Below are 14,252 nucleotides of genomic sequence, written 5' to 3'. Positions count from 1 at the left end.
CCTCCTGTAATATCCCACGATTCCCAGGAAGGCTTTAACTTGCTTCTTGGAAACTGGTTTTGGCCATGTTTGAATTGCCTCCACTTTACTGATTTGGGTTTTATTTCTCCACGACCCACTATGTATCCAAGGTACTTAGCTTCTTCTTTACCCAAGGCACACTTCCTCGGGTTTATTGTAAATCCGGCCTCTCTTATAGCATCAAACACCGCTTGGACCTTTTCCAGATGACTCTCCCAGTCCGGGCTAAATATGACGATATCATCCAGGTACGCAGCAGCGTATGCCTTATGGGGGGCAAGGATTCTATCCATAGCCCTCTGGAAGGTCGCCGGAGCTCCTTGTAGGCCAAACGGCATCCGGACATACTGGAAACATCCATCTGGTGTAGAAAACGCCATCTTCTCCTTGGCTTCCTGTGCCATGGGGATCTGCCAATACCCCTTCGTCAAATCCAAGGTGGTTATGTACCTGGCAGGCCCAAGCCTTTCGATGAGCTCATCAACGCGGGGCATGGGATAAGCGTCAAACTTGGAGACCTCATTCAACTTCCGATAGTCGTTGCAAAACCTCCACTCTCCATCAGGTTTTGGGACCAGGACAATTGGGCTCGACCAACCGCTCTTGGATTCCTCAATGACTCCGAGCTTCAACATACGCTCCACTTCCTTGGAGATAACTACTCGACGAGCCTCAGGAATACGATAGGGCTTCACGTTCACCCGCACATGTGGCTCTGTTAGGACCTCGTGCGCTATGACCTTCGTCTGTCCTGGCAACTCTGAAAACAGGTCCCTGTTTTTCTGGAGTAACTCCCGGCACTGTTGTTTCTGGGTCTTCGATAGCATCTCTGCTATAGTAACCGCTCCAACCTCACCTTCTGGGTTGCTTAACAACGATGGAGTTACTGTCGGCTCTCTATCTTGCCACGGCTTGATGAGGTTGACATGGTACACTTGGAATGGTTTCCGTCTTCCTGGTTGGTGAATTTTATAATTTACTTCACCAAGTTTCTCGACAACCTCATATGGCCCTTGCCATTTGGCCAAGAACTTGATTTCCACCGTCGGAACTAACACAAGAACTCGGTCTCCCGGATTGAACTGCCTCACTCTTGCAGACCGGTTGTAGATTCTGGCCTGAGCTTCTTGTGCCTGGAGGAGGTGTTCTTTCACGATAGGCATCACCTTTGCAATCCTCTGCTGCATCAGGGCCACATGCTCAATGACGCTTCTGTGGGGCGTGGCTTCGGCTTCCCAGGCTTCCTTGGCTACATCCAGGAGTCCTCGCGGATGTCGGCCATATAGAAGCTCAAATGGTGAGAACCCTGTGGAGGCCTGTGGAACTTCACGAATGGAAAACATCAGATAGGGTAAGAGACAATCCCAGTCTCTACCATCTTTCTCTACAGCTTTTCTCAGCATGCTCTTCAGTGTCTTGTTAAATCTCTCAACAAGACCATCTGACTGGGGTTGGTACACCGAGGTCCTCAACTGGGAGATTTTCAGGGCTTTGCATAACTCCCTCATCACCTTGCTCATGAAAGGTGTCCCCTGGTCAGTCAGGATCTCCTTTGGCAGACCTGTCCGGGAAAAGACATGGACCAACTCGCGGGCTATGCTCTTTGAGGAAGAATTTCTCAAGGGAATTGCCTCAGGATAGCGTGTGGCATAGTCCAGGATGACTAATATATACTGATGGCCCCGGGCTGATTTAACTAAGGGACCAATAGAATCTCTGCACAACCCGTTCCTGCATTTTTTCCACCCCTAGGTGTCCACCCAAGATGTGTGAATGGGCCATGTCCAACACCTTCCGTCTATATGGACCCGGCACTACCAACTGCTCTACCAACTCCTCCCTTATTTTCGTGACCCGGTACAACAACTCCCCACTCATCAGAAAATGGGGAAACCTTGTGTCTGCCCCCGGCTCCTGTACCACCCCGTCAATAACTGTGACATTATTAAAGGCTTCCCTCAGAGTGGGGTCCCTATGTTGGGCAGTCCCAAAATTTTCACCGGTTACCTCTAACTCCATAGTGTCAGATGCAGGGGACACTTCCTCCTCATTCCCAACCAGCACACAAAAAGGAAACCTGTCTGTCTCTGGGTGTGGTGACACCCTTCCAGGGTTCACTGGTTCCCTACTCTTGCTAGGGAGCTCAGAACCTTTTCCCCACAAATCCCAAAACAGACAGAAATCCCGGCCAATAATTATAGGGTGCAACAAGTCCTGCACGATGCCGACTATGTGGGACTCAGTGCCACATGCTGTTTCAATGTCCACCCTGGCCAAAGGGTAGTCCTTGGCATCACCATGTATGCACCGCACGCCGACCTTCTTTCCCGGGAGCAGGTGGAGAGGGAAAGTGGCCCTCACCAGGGTCACTAAGCTCCCTGAGTCTAACAGCGCCGTTGCTGCTTGACCGTTCACCTTTACGGGACACGCTTGAGGTCCCTCATTGGGCGGAGAGTTCACACTGCAGGCAGGATACGCATAGTATGAACAACGGCGTCCCATGCTGCAGTCCATCTGCTCAGTGGTCTGGGAACAACGGGCAGCTATATGTCCTGGCCCATGGCACTTCCAGCAAATAATATCACCCGTAGGGACCTTGGGCACCACCTCCCCCGCCCTTTATGACCTTGGACGCGCCACCCCTTTTTGGGACTCAGCAGCTTTCTGGGACCCCCAGTACGGCACGGGCTGCCTCCCAAAGGAGCCTTCCATCCCTTGGTATCTCTCGACCAGTCCGATCAGTTCGTCGGCATTCTGGGGATCACCCTGTTCATCCCAAGTCTGTATGGACCTCGGGAGGGAATGCACAAACCAATCCATCATTACCCGTTCCACCATCTGTGCAGGTGTACATGACTCTGGCTGCAGCCATTTCTGGACCAGGTGCAACAGATCAAACATTTGAGAGCGAGGCGGTTTGTCCCGGTGATAGGCCCAGCTGTGAACTCGCTGTGCCCTGACAGTCAGTGTCACCCCCAAACGTGCGAAAATCTCGACTTTCAACTTGTGATACTCTTTGGCATCCTGCAAGGTCAAATCATAGTACGCCTTCTGAGGTTCTCCCGTCAGGTATGGGGCCAGTACCTCTGCCCACTGCTCTGGCGGGAGTTTTTCCCTCTCAGCGACCCTCTCAAACACCGTCAGGAAGGCCTCAACATCATCCCCGGGGGTCATTTTCTGCAATGCGCGTCTTACCGTCTTCCGGACATGGGTGTCATCAGCCAAACCTGGGGTTGGGGCACTCGACTTGCCCTGGATGGCGGTTGCCAGAAGCTGCATCTGCTGCCGTTGCTCCTGCTGGCTCTGTTGTATCTGCTGCTGGCTCTGTTGTATCTGCTGCATCAACAGCCTGTTGGTCTCTTGCTGCCGTTGCTCCTGCTGGCTCTGCGACTGGACCAAGTGTTTCAGCAGTTCCTCCATTTTCCCCGGCTGGCTTACAACAGACTTGACCCAGGACATTCAATAACAGACTTTTCGTCTCCGCTGGGAACGCTGCCCGCACGTCTACCACCAATTGTAGGGATTTCACTCACTCAGGTGCGACGGCTGACACTTAGGAGGCAGGTTCCAACAAAAGTTCAAGGGTTTATTGCTTCATAAACCAGTTTAGCATAAACAGGAAAAACAAATAGCCTTAAACTCAGGCAAAAGAGAAAAACAACTGTCCGTTCCTTCAGGCTCCGTGCTGGAGCCTAACACACTGGAGGCTAGCAGCTCCACACATATCCCCCTGTGTTAAGGATCAGCCTGTCTTATATAAAGCTAACCACACCCAGTAACCCATCACATGATTAGCCATGTGGTCTGACATCACCACAGGTCCTGAACACACATATATACATGGTAATATACAATCAAGAAATACTCCGGGCTACATTACAGCAACAAGGCACTTATGTGGCACATACCTCCCATCGACTACACACCCTTTAGCCATGCTACAATATATATATCTATATATATCATGCTTCAAACATAAAGATACCAAATGTTAATTTTTGGTGAAGAATCAACAACAGGTGGAACAAAATTGTGAAGTTGAACGAAATTTATTGGTTATTTTAACTTTTTGTGGAAATTCAAAAACTGAAAAGTGGGGCGTGCAATATTATTCGGTCCCTTTAACTTAATACTTTGTTGCGCCACCTTTTGCTGCGATTACAGCTGCAAGTCACTTGGGGTATGTCTCTATCAGTTTTGTACATTGAGAGACTGAAATTCTTGCCTATTCTTCCTTGGCAAACAGCTCGAGCTCAGTGAGGTTTGATGGACATCTTTTGTGAACAGCAGTTTTCAGCTCTTTCCACAGATTCTCGATTGGATTGAGGTCTGGACTTTGACTTGGCCAGTCTAACACCTGGATATGTTTATTTGTGAACCATTCCATTGTAGACTTTACTTTATTTTTGGGATCATTGTCTTGTTGGAAGACAAATCTCCGTCCCAGTCTCAGGTCTTTTGCAGACTCCAACAGGTTTTCTTCAAGAATGGTCCTGTATTTGGCTCCATCCATCTTCCCATCAATTTTAACCATCTTCCCTGTCCCTGCTGAAGAAAAGCAGGCCCAAACCACGATGCTGCCACCATCATGTTTGACAGTGAATATGGTGTGTTCAGGGCAATGAGCTGTGTTGCCTTTACGCCAAACATATCGTTTGGCATTGTTGCCAAAAAGTTTGGGGGTTTTTTTCATCTGACCAGAGCACCTTCTTCCACATGTTTGGTGTGTCTCCCAGGTGGCTTATTGCAAACGTTAAACAACACTTTTTATGGATATCTTTGAGAAATGGCTTTCTTCTTGCCACTCTTCCATAAAGGCCAGATTTATGCAGTGTATGACTGATTGTTTTTCTATGGACAGACTGTCCCACCTCAGCTGTAGATCTCTGCAGTTCATCCAGAGTGATCATGGGCCTCTTGGCTGCATCTCTGATCAGTCTTCTCCTTGTTTTAGATGAAAGTTTAGAGGGACGGCCGGGTCTTGGGAGATTTGCAGTGGTATGATACTCCTTCCATTTCAATATGATCGCTTGGACAGTGCTGATTGGGATGTTTTAAGTTTTGGAAATCATTTGTATCCAAATTCGGCTTTAAACTTCTCCACAACTGTATCACGGACCTGTCTTTTGTGTTCCTTGGTCTTCATGATGCTCTCTGTGCTTCAAACAGAACCCTGAGACTATAACAGAGCAGGTGCATTTATACAGAGACTTGATTACACACAGATGGATTATATTTATCATCATTAGGCATTTAGGACAACATTGGATCATTCAGAGAGCCACAATGAACTTCTGGAGTGAGTTTGCTGCACTGAAAGTAAGGGGGCCGAATAATATTGCACGCCCCACTTTTCAGTTTTTGAATTTCCACAAAAATTTAAAATAAGCAATAAATTTTGTTCAACTTCACAATTGTGTTCCACTTGTTGCTGATTCTTCACCAAAAATTTACATTTGGTATCTTTATGTTCGAAGCATGATATGTGGGAAAAGGTTGAAAAGTTCCAGGGGACCGAACACTTTCGCAAGGCAGTGTGTGTATGTATATATATATATATATATATATATATATATATATATATATATATATATATATATATATATATATATATATATATATATATATATATATATGCACAGGGTGGGCCATTTACATGGATATACCTAAATAAAATGGGAATGGTTGGTGATATCAGCTTCCTGTGTGTGGCACATTAGTATATGGGAGGGGGAAAACCTTTCAAGATGGGAGGTGACCATGGCCTCCATTTTGAAGTTGGCCATTTTGGTTCCAACTTTATTTTTTCCAATGGGAAACGGGCCATGTGACATGTGTGTAACATTACTTTATTCTTTCCTGAGTTATTTCCAAGTTTATAACCACTTATAAAATGTGTGTTCAAAGTGCTGCCCATTGTGTTGGATTGTCAATGCAACCCTCTTCTCCCACTCTTGACACACTGATAGCAACACCGCAGAAGAAATGCTAGCACAGGCTTCCAGTATCTGTTGTTTCAAATGCTGCACATCTTGTATCTTCACAGCATAGACAATTGCCTTCCGATGACCTCAAAGATAAAAGTCTAAGGAGACCTTGGTGGCCATTCAACTGGCCCACAACAACCAATCCACTTTCCAGGAAACTTTTCATGTAGGAATGCTCAGACCTGACACCCATAAAGTGGTGGTGCACCATATAGATACCTTATCGGGAGACCTTGGTGGCCATTCAACTGGCCCACGACGACGAATCCACTTTCCAGGAAACTGTTCATGTAGGAATGTTCAGACCTGGTGCACCATATTATGGGTGTCAGGTCCGAGCATTCCTACATGAGTAGGAATGTGTCAGGTTCAAGCATTCCTACATGAACAGTTTCCTGGAAAGTGGATTGGTCGTCGTGTTGTTATGATGCTGTGGGAATAAACCTCTAAATGGTCAATTATTTTGTAATACTCGCATCTCAATGCAGTGTTTTACAATGAAGCCTTATTCAGCAACCAGAAAGATGACAAAAAAAGATGGGGATGATTAGGTCTGATTTTTTTTCTACATGTTAGGCAACAATAGTGGTAAAATATAACTATTTAAAATATCTTACCAAGCTCCATGTCTCGGATTCCCATGTAACTTTCCAGTAAGTCATCCACTTTACGTGTCACCTCTTCTTCCCCATCGCTTGGCTGCAGAATCAATTACGCATCAACTTTAGTTATTCAGCTTTAGTAATGTTGAAATAAAAACACAAGGTTTTCTTAGTTATCAAATGTATACATTTGGAATATATGCCATTATCTTCACAATAACAATTACGCAGCTGTTTTGACAGTTAATCTGTTAGATAAAAGAATGATACTGTCGCCAACAAACAGAGTATGATAAATGGATGGAATGAAAAGCATGTAGAGATAATGTTTCAATAACTTTGATGTAGACTGGCACAAGTAAAATTGCAACAACAAAGATCCTGAATTGCAAAGTACATGAATAAATAGGTAGTTCTTCAAAACAGTATCATTCCATAGGTCAGTAGTACGATACTATGTGGATGACTCTATGTGGATGACACAGCAGACTTAACACTCCATCTACTAATCCTGCATGTGTATTAAAGTTAGTGAAAGAATTAATAATAGTGTCAGGCAAAGAAATAGTTTGCAGAAAATGGTTCCTAGCTGTGGTCTCAATGATACCGTGACTTAGGAGAACCGAGATTTCCCGAAACGCATATGACTCCGTACCAAGCAGTAGTGACATCACACGTCACTTCAGGATTCACCCTCGTGGTTACCAGGGACGATACTGGCTAGGGTGCTCTGTCTCATCGACTTTTCAGAGGATTTTTAGCATCACTGTGCTCATATCCAGCCATCCCATAACTGTGGATCTTTACAGCGGATACCCGTGCACACAGGAGCTCATAAAGACAGAAGAATAACTCCTACCCTCCAGCTGATAATTGGAGTTATACATTGTACATTACTGCACATAAAAACAGGAATTATATACAGTGCTTTGAAAAAGTATCATATCTGTAAAATGTTTCAATTGTTTTTCTCCTTACACCCAGAAATAAACATATTTTAACACAAAGTAGCAAGGATTTGTGAAGTGTAAAGAAAATGTTACATAGTTTTTTAAATATTTTTAAAAAATGTAAATCTGAACCTGAGTCAATACTTTGTAGGAACACCTTTTGCTGCAATTACTGGTGCAAGTTTTTTGGTGAATGTCTGTACCAGCTTGGCACATCTATAGGCTGACATTTTTCCCATTCTGTAAACTGGCTTAAGGGGATTTAGGCCTGCACTTTGACTATGCCATTCAAATACATGAATATGCTTTGATATACGCCATTCCTTTGTAGATCTGGCAATATGTTTATGGACGTTGTCCTTCTGAAAGGTGAACCTCAAGTCTTTTGCATAGAATTTTCCCCAGTATTGCCTTGTATTTATCTCCATTCAACTTTCCATCAACTCTGAATCAGCTTTCCTGTCCATTTGAATAAACGCATCGACAGTATGATGCCACCACAATCATGTTTGATGCTTTCCGGGTGATAAGCAGTGTTCGTTTTCTACCACATATACAGTTGTTCTCAAAAGTTGACAGAATTTTTAATTAGTTGGCCTTTTTTCATAGAATATGAATGATAACACCAAAACTTTTTCTCCACTCATGGTTAGTGGTTGGTTGAAGCCATTTATTGTCAAACTACTGGTTTCTCTTTTTAAATCATAATGACAACCCAAAACATCCAAATGACCCTGATCAAAAGTTAATATACCCCCATTTCTTAATACTGTGTATTGCCCCCTCTAACATCAATGACAGCTTTAAGTCTTTTGTGGTAGTTGTGGATGAGGTTCTTTATTTTCTTACATGGTAAAGCTGCACACTCTTCTTGGCAAAAAGTCCCCAGTTCCTGTAATTTCCTGGGCTGTCTAGCATGAACTGCATGCTTAAGATCTCCCCAGAGTGGCTCAATGATATTGAGTAGGGTTGAGCGAAATGGATCGAACAATTTCAAAAGTCGCCGACTTTTGACAAAGTCGGGTTTCGTGAAACCCGACCCGATCCCAGCGTGGGATCGGCCATGCGGTCGGCGATCTTTGCGCCATAGTCGCGTTTCATATGACGCGTTCAGCACCATTTCTCAGCCAATGAAGGTGGACGCAGAGTGTGGGCAGCGTGATGACATAGGTCCTGGTCCCTACCATCTTAGAGAAGGGCATGGCAGTGATTGGCTTGCTTTCTGCGGCATCACAGGGGCTATAAAGGGGCATGCACGCCGACCGCCATCTTACTGCTGCCGATCTGAGCATAGGGAGAGGTTGCTGTTGCTTCGTCTGAAGCAGGGATATTGTTAGGGAGGGACGATACACCCTCAAACCGCTTGTACTGCAGCGATTTCCACTCCACCCTTTCTTGGCAGGGACAGTGGAGGCTAGATGTCTGTGCATCAGCTCTGTAGCTTATAAGGCTCCCTGATAGCTGCATTGCTGTTTGTACGCCGCTGTGCAAACCAACTGCTTTTTTAAAAGCAAAAGTCCTGCTGCTCCTTTCTGCACAGTTCTCTTGATTCTTTGTTCACATTCTTGTGTGCAGCAGTCCTTTTTATTGCTGCCGTTCTTGTCCTTTGATCATTGTAGGGAGATTGAAATTCTACTACAGCCCTTGTATTTTTAGCCCTGTTAGTGGCATATCTGCCAGCCTCTTTCTGCCAATCAAACTCTGTAGTGTAATACAGTGGGCCTGATTTTTCTGCTGTCTCCCACACATAAAAAAGGGAGATTTATATTGCCAGTGTGTGCATCTGCGTCACCCCTGTCAGTGGCATATCTGCCAGCCTCTTTCTGCCAATCAAACTCTGTAGTGTAATACAGTGGGCCTGATTTTTCTGCTGTCTCCCACACATAAAAAAGGGAGATTTATATTGCCAGTGTGTGCATCTGCGTCAGCCCTGTTAGTGGCATATCTGCCAGCCTCTTTCTGCCAATCAAACTGTGTAGTGTCATACAGTGGGCCTGATTTTTCTGCTGTCTCCCACACATAAAAAAGGGAGATTTATATTGCCAGTGTGTGCATCTGCGTCAGCCCTGTTTGTGGCATATCTGCCAGCCACATTCTGAAACTCAAACTCTGTAGTGTAATACAGTGGGCCTGATTTTTCTGCTGTCTCCCACACATAAAAAAGGGAGATTTATATTGCCAGTGTGTGCATCTGCGTCATTCCTGTTTGTGGCATATTCACAACAAGTTTACGTACACCTTCTACCTGGTTTTACAGTACCATATAACGGTTGTTAGTTTGGTAACATTTTTGAAAGAATGAGGAAGTCTGGTGGAAGAGGTCGTGGCCGTGGGCGGTCATTGCCAGCTGGTAATGATGGTAGTGGTGGTGGTCGTGGAGCATCAGGTGGTCATGGGAAAAGCAATATAGCACCTAAGTCTCGAGTTGTTGAGCCAGCGTCATCGTCTGGCTACACAAGGCCTCGAACGCTCCCTTTTCTGGGAGTAGGAAAACCGCTTTTAAAGCCGGAGCAGCAGGAAAAAGTTTTGGCATTCCTTGCTGACTCTGCCTCTAGTTCTTTCGTCTCCTCTTCGGAAAGTGCAAAATTTAAAAGCAGCGCGTCGTCAGTGGATGCTCCCGGTCAGGAACAAGTCGCTTCCTTGTGTCCTTCACCCAGAACAACAGTGAAGGATGCGTCAGGCGACACAACAGGTTACTCCATGGAGCTCTTTACACATACCGGGCCTGGGTTAGAAAGGGAAATTGTTAACAGGCCATGCCCATTACAAGATGAATCGGACATGGAGTGCACAGATGCACAGCCACGGCTAGATCATTATGCTGATTACAATTGACTCAGATCACAACATTGCCCTTGCAGTGTACTGAGCCACAATCTGACCCTGATGAGACTATGGTGCCCCGTCCCGAACGCTATAGCACCGGCTTACACGGTGACACAGAGAAAGGTGCACAGGACATAGAAGAGGAGGTGATAGATGACCCAGTTGTTGACCCCGATTGGCAGCCATTGGGGGAACAGGGTGCCGCTGGCAGTAGCTCTGAAGTGGAGGAGGAGCCGCAGCAGGCATCAACATCGCAACAGCTTTCATCTGCCAGGCCCGTATCTGGCCAAAAACGTGTGTCAAAACCAAAAACAGTTGTAGGACAGCGTGGCCATCCAGGTAAAGTAGCACAGTGTGCAATGCCTGAAAAGGTATTCAATAGTAGAAAGAGTGCAGTCTGGCAATTTTTTAACCAAGATCCGAATGGTCAGTGCAAAGTGATCTGTAAGAAATGCTCAAGGACCTTTAGCAGAGGTCAGAATGTCAAAAGTTTAAATGCAACTTGCATGCGTCGACATTTAACCACCATGCACTTGCAAGCCTGGACTAGCTACCAAACGTCCCGTAATGTTGTTGCACCCGCTCACAATGAAGCTAGTCAGCAACGCTACATTCCTTCCCTCACTGTAAGCCCACCGGTTAGGACACCACCAGCAGCAAATGTGGAGGTATCGTCGCAAGGCCAAATCAGTCAGGGAATCAACAGGTTCTTGGTAGGAAACACTGTATGTAGGCCCAGAGCAAGAATAACATCACCAACCCTCTCTCAGTCTGCCATTTCCACCACCACCCCCGCTAGTTCCACCATATGCAGCTCTCCAGTCCAGCTCATCCTACAAGAGACTCTCTTTAGGAAAAGGAAGTACTCATCCTCTCATCCGCGTACACAGGGTTTGAACAACCACATTGCTAGACTAATCTCGTTAGAGATGATGCCCTCCCGGTTGGTTGAAAGCGAAGCTTTTCAAAGCCCTTATGGCCTACGCAGTGCCACGCTATGACCTACCCAGTCGCCACTTCTTTGCGAGAAAAGCCATCCCAGCCCTCCACCAGCATGTCAAAGACCGCATTGTCCATGCACTCAGGCAATCTGTCAGTAGAAAGGTGCACCTCACAACAGATGCATGGACCAGTAGGCATGGCCAGGGACGTTACGTGTCCATCACGGCACACTGGGTTAATGTGCTGGATGCAGGGTCCACAGGGGACAGCCATATTGGGACAGTTCTGCCTAGCCCAAGGTCTAGGAAACAGTTGGCTGTAGGCGTTCGCCACCCCTCCTCCTCCAGCAGAAGCGAGAGCTCGTCCATAGAACGCAGTCGCACGACCACTCTGTCCGCAGCTGCCAGTGTTGCACACGAGGTGTCCCATTATGGAACAGCTAGTGGTAAGCGTCAGCAGGCTGTGTTGGAAATGAAGTGTTTGGGCGACAACAGACACACCGCAGAAGTTCTGGCCGAGTTCTTGCAGCAAGAAACTCAGTCATGACTGGGCAGTGTACATCTTGACGCAGGCAAGGTAGTCAGTGATAACGGAAGGAATTTTATGGCCGCCATAACCCTTTCACAACTGAAACACATTCCTTGCCTGGCTCACACCTTGAACCTGGTGGTGCAGTGCTTCCTGAAAAGTTATCTGGGGTTACCCGCCCTTCTCCTGAAGGTGCGAAGACTTTGCTCGCACATCCGCCGTTCGCCCGTACACTACAGCCGTATGCAGAACCATCAGAGATCTTTGAAGCTTCCGCAGCACCGCCTAATAATCGACATTGCTACAAGGTGGAACTCCACACTGCACATGCTTCAGAGGCTGTGCGAACAGAGGCGTGCTGTTATGTATTTGTGGGAGGATACACATACTCGGGCAGGCAGTTGGATGGCAGACATGGAGTTGTCAGGTGTGCAGTGGTCGAAGCTACTAGACCTGTACACGCCTGGTTAGTGCAGACAACGCCATCATAAGCATGAGCATCCCCTAATGTGTCTGCTGATGCAAAGTTTGATGCACATAAAGGAGCAGGCGTCTGCAGCCGAGGACGAGGGAAGCCTTGATGACAGTCAGCCATTGTCTGCTCAGGGAAGTCTCCTGGACGAGGTGGCAGACGAAGAGGAGGAGGATGAGGAGGATGATGGGGATGAATATTTATGGGAGGAGGAAGCTTCTCAGGGGGCAATAGAAACTGGTGGCATTGCAAGGTCAGGTACAGGGTTTTTGAGGGAGACAAGTGATGTTGATTTGCCAGAAAGTGCTCCTCAACCCAGCACAAGCAGTGAATTGACACCTGGAACATTGGCCCTCATGGCGGATTATGCCTTGCGTATCCTAAAAAGGGACCCCCGCATTATCAAAATGATGACCGATGATGATTACTGGTTGGCCTGCCTCCTGCATCCACGCTATAAAGGGAAATTGCAAAATATCATGCCACATGAGAACCTTGAGCAAATATTGGCTACCAAACAAGCAACTCTTGTAGACCGCTTGGTTCAGGCATTCCCAGCACACAGCGGCGGTGTTAGAGGTGCACAAATCAGAAGTGGCGTTGGACAGAGGGGTTTTATGACCAGGTTGTGGAGTGATTTCGCAATGACCGCAGACACGACAGGTACTGCAGCATCAATTCAAAGTGACAGGAGACAACATTTGTCCAGTATGGTTACTAACTATTTTTCGTCCCTTATCGATGTTCTCCCTCACACGTCATTCCCATTTGAATACTGGGCATCCAAAATAGACACCTGGCCTGAATTGGCAGAATATGCTTTCCAGGAGCTTGCTTGCCCAGCTGCTAGTGTGCTATCAGAAGGAGTGCTGCTGGTTCAATACTGACCGAAAAAAGGACTCGTCTGGCTACCCAAAATGTTGATGATCTAACCTTCATTAAAATGAAACAATCATGGATTTCTAATTATTTTGCCCCACCTTTCCCTGCTGACACCTAGATTCCTGTAAAAAGGTCTTGCTTTTGGACTCGTCTTACTGACTGCTCCAATTTCTCCATTTGCAGCTGCTGTATGTCCACCATAGGCCATTTTTACACCTCCCTAAATGGGCTGACTCCCCTCACGGGGCCGTGGTCACCGCTTGGCGCAAGCGCCCGTGCGAGTGCCGTTTGGCTGAACAGGTGGGTGTGCCCACTTTCGGGCAATGGCACTGGCACAGGGTCCCTCATAGTACAATGAAGTGTCTCTGGCGGTGGCCAACTGTCACGGGGAGACTAGGTGACCGAGAGCTAATAACCTGGGCCCCTGCAATTTCCCTCAGACTAGGGAAATCCTGACTGACCCTCTACCTGGAGTTTACAGTGATGGTGTACATGTCCGGGCCTTGAACCTCACCCTGTCTCCTGTTTCAACCCTAGGCTGAAACCTCTGCACACCACCCAGTGAAGAGGTAATACACGAATACCCACAGTTAGCACAGACAAGGATAAAGGAAAATATACACCTCAGGAATACACTATAAATGTGCAGGGCAAAATAAATACAAATATAGGAAGGAGTAAATAAGACAAAGGAAAATACACCACCAGCAACGAATCTCCATCAACCAGCTCTCCAATCCAGCCCGAGATAACAACGCACAAGACAGAAGCTATAATCAGCGACGCCCAATGATCAGGAGAACTATTTAAAGGCAATGGGCATGGCCCAGCTTCAAATCCGAGGATCAGGTAAATTAACCCCGGAACAGCTAGATAAAATCTAGCTGACGCCAATGAGCACATAGTAGTCAAAAGCGGAATTACTGCTGTCTGTCGAACGACCTGGTCTGAACAGCGTCCGACATTACAGTACACCGCCTTCTACGAGGGACCCCAGGGCCCTCACGGCTTATAGGACCCGGCTTGTCTGGATGGCGACGAT

General features: G+C 46.7%; 1 protein-coding gene across 1 annotated transcript in view; it reads right to left on the bottom strand.

Annotated features, from left to right (window-relative positions):
* GIPC3 (GIPC PDZ domain containing family member 3) overlaps positions 1 to 14,252 on the bottom strand; it is a 256,767-nt gene that overhangs the window by 47,619 nt on the left and 194,896 nt on the right. Inside the window, exon 5 of the mRNA XM_077271913.1 lies at positions 6,626 to 6,707. Within this exon, the coding sequence (XP_077128028.1) occupies positions 6,626 to 6,707 (82 nt within the window). The remainder of the gene's footprint in view (positions 1 to 6,625; positions 6,708 to 14,252) is intronic.

The sequence above is a fragment of the Ranitomeya variabilis genome, chromosome 1, assembly GCF_051348905.1.
Source record: "Ranitomeya variabilis isolate aRanVar5 chromosome 1, aRanVar5.hap1, whole genome shotgun sequence".
NCBI lineage: Eukaryota > Metazoa > Chordata > Amphibia > Anura > Dendrobatidae > Ranitomeya > Ranitomeya variabilis.
This window is presented reverse-complemented; position numbering and strand designations above follow the sequence as displayed.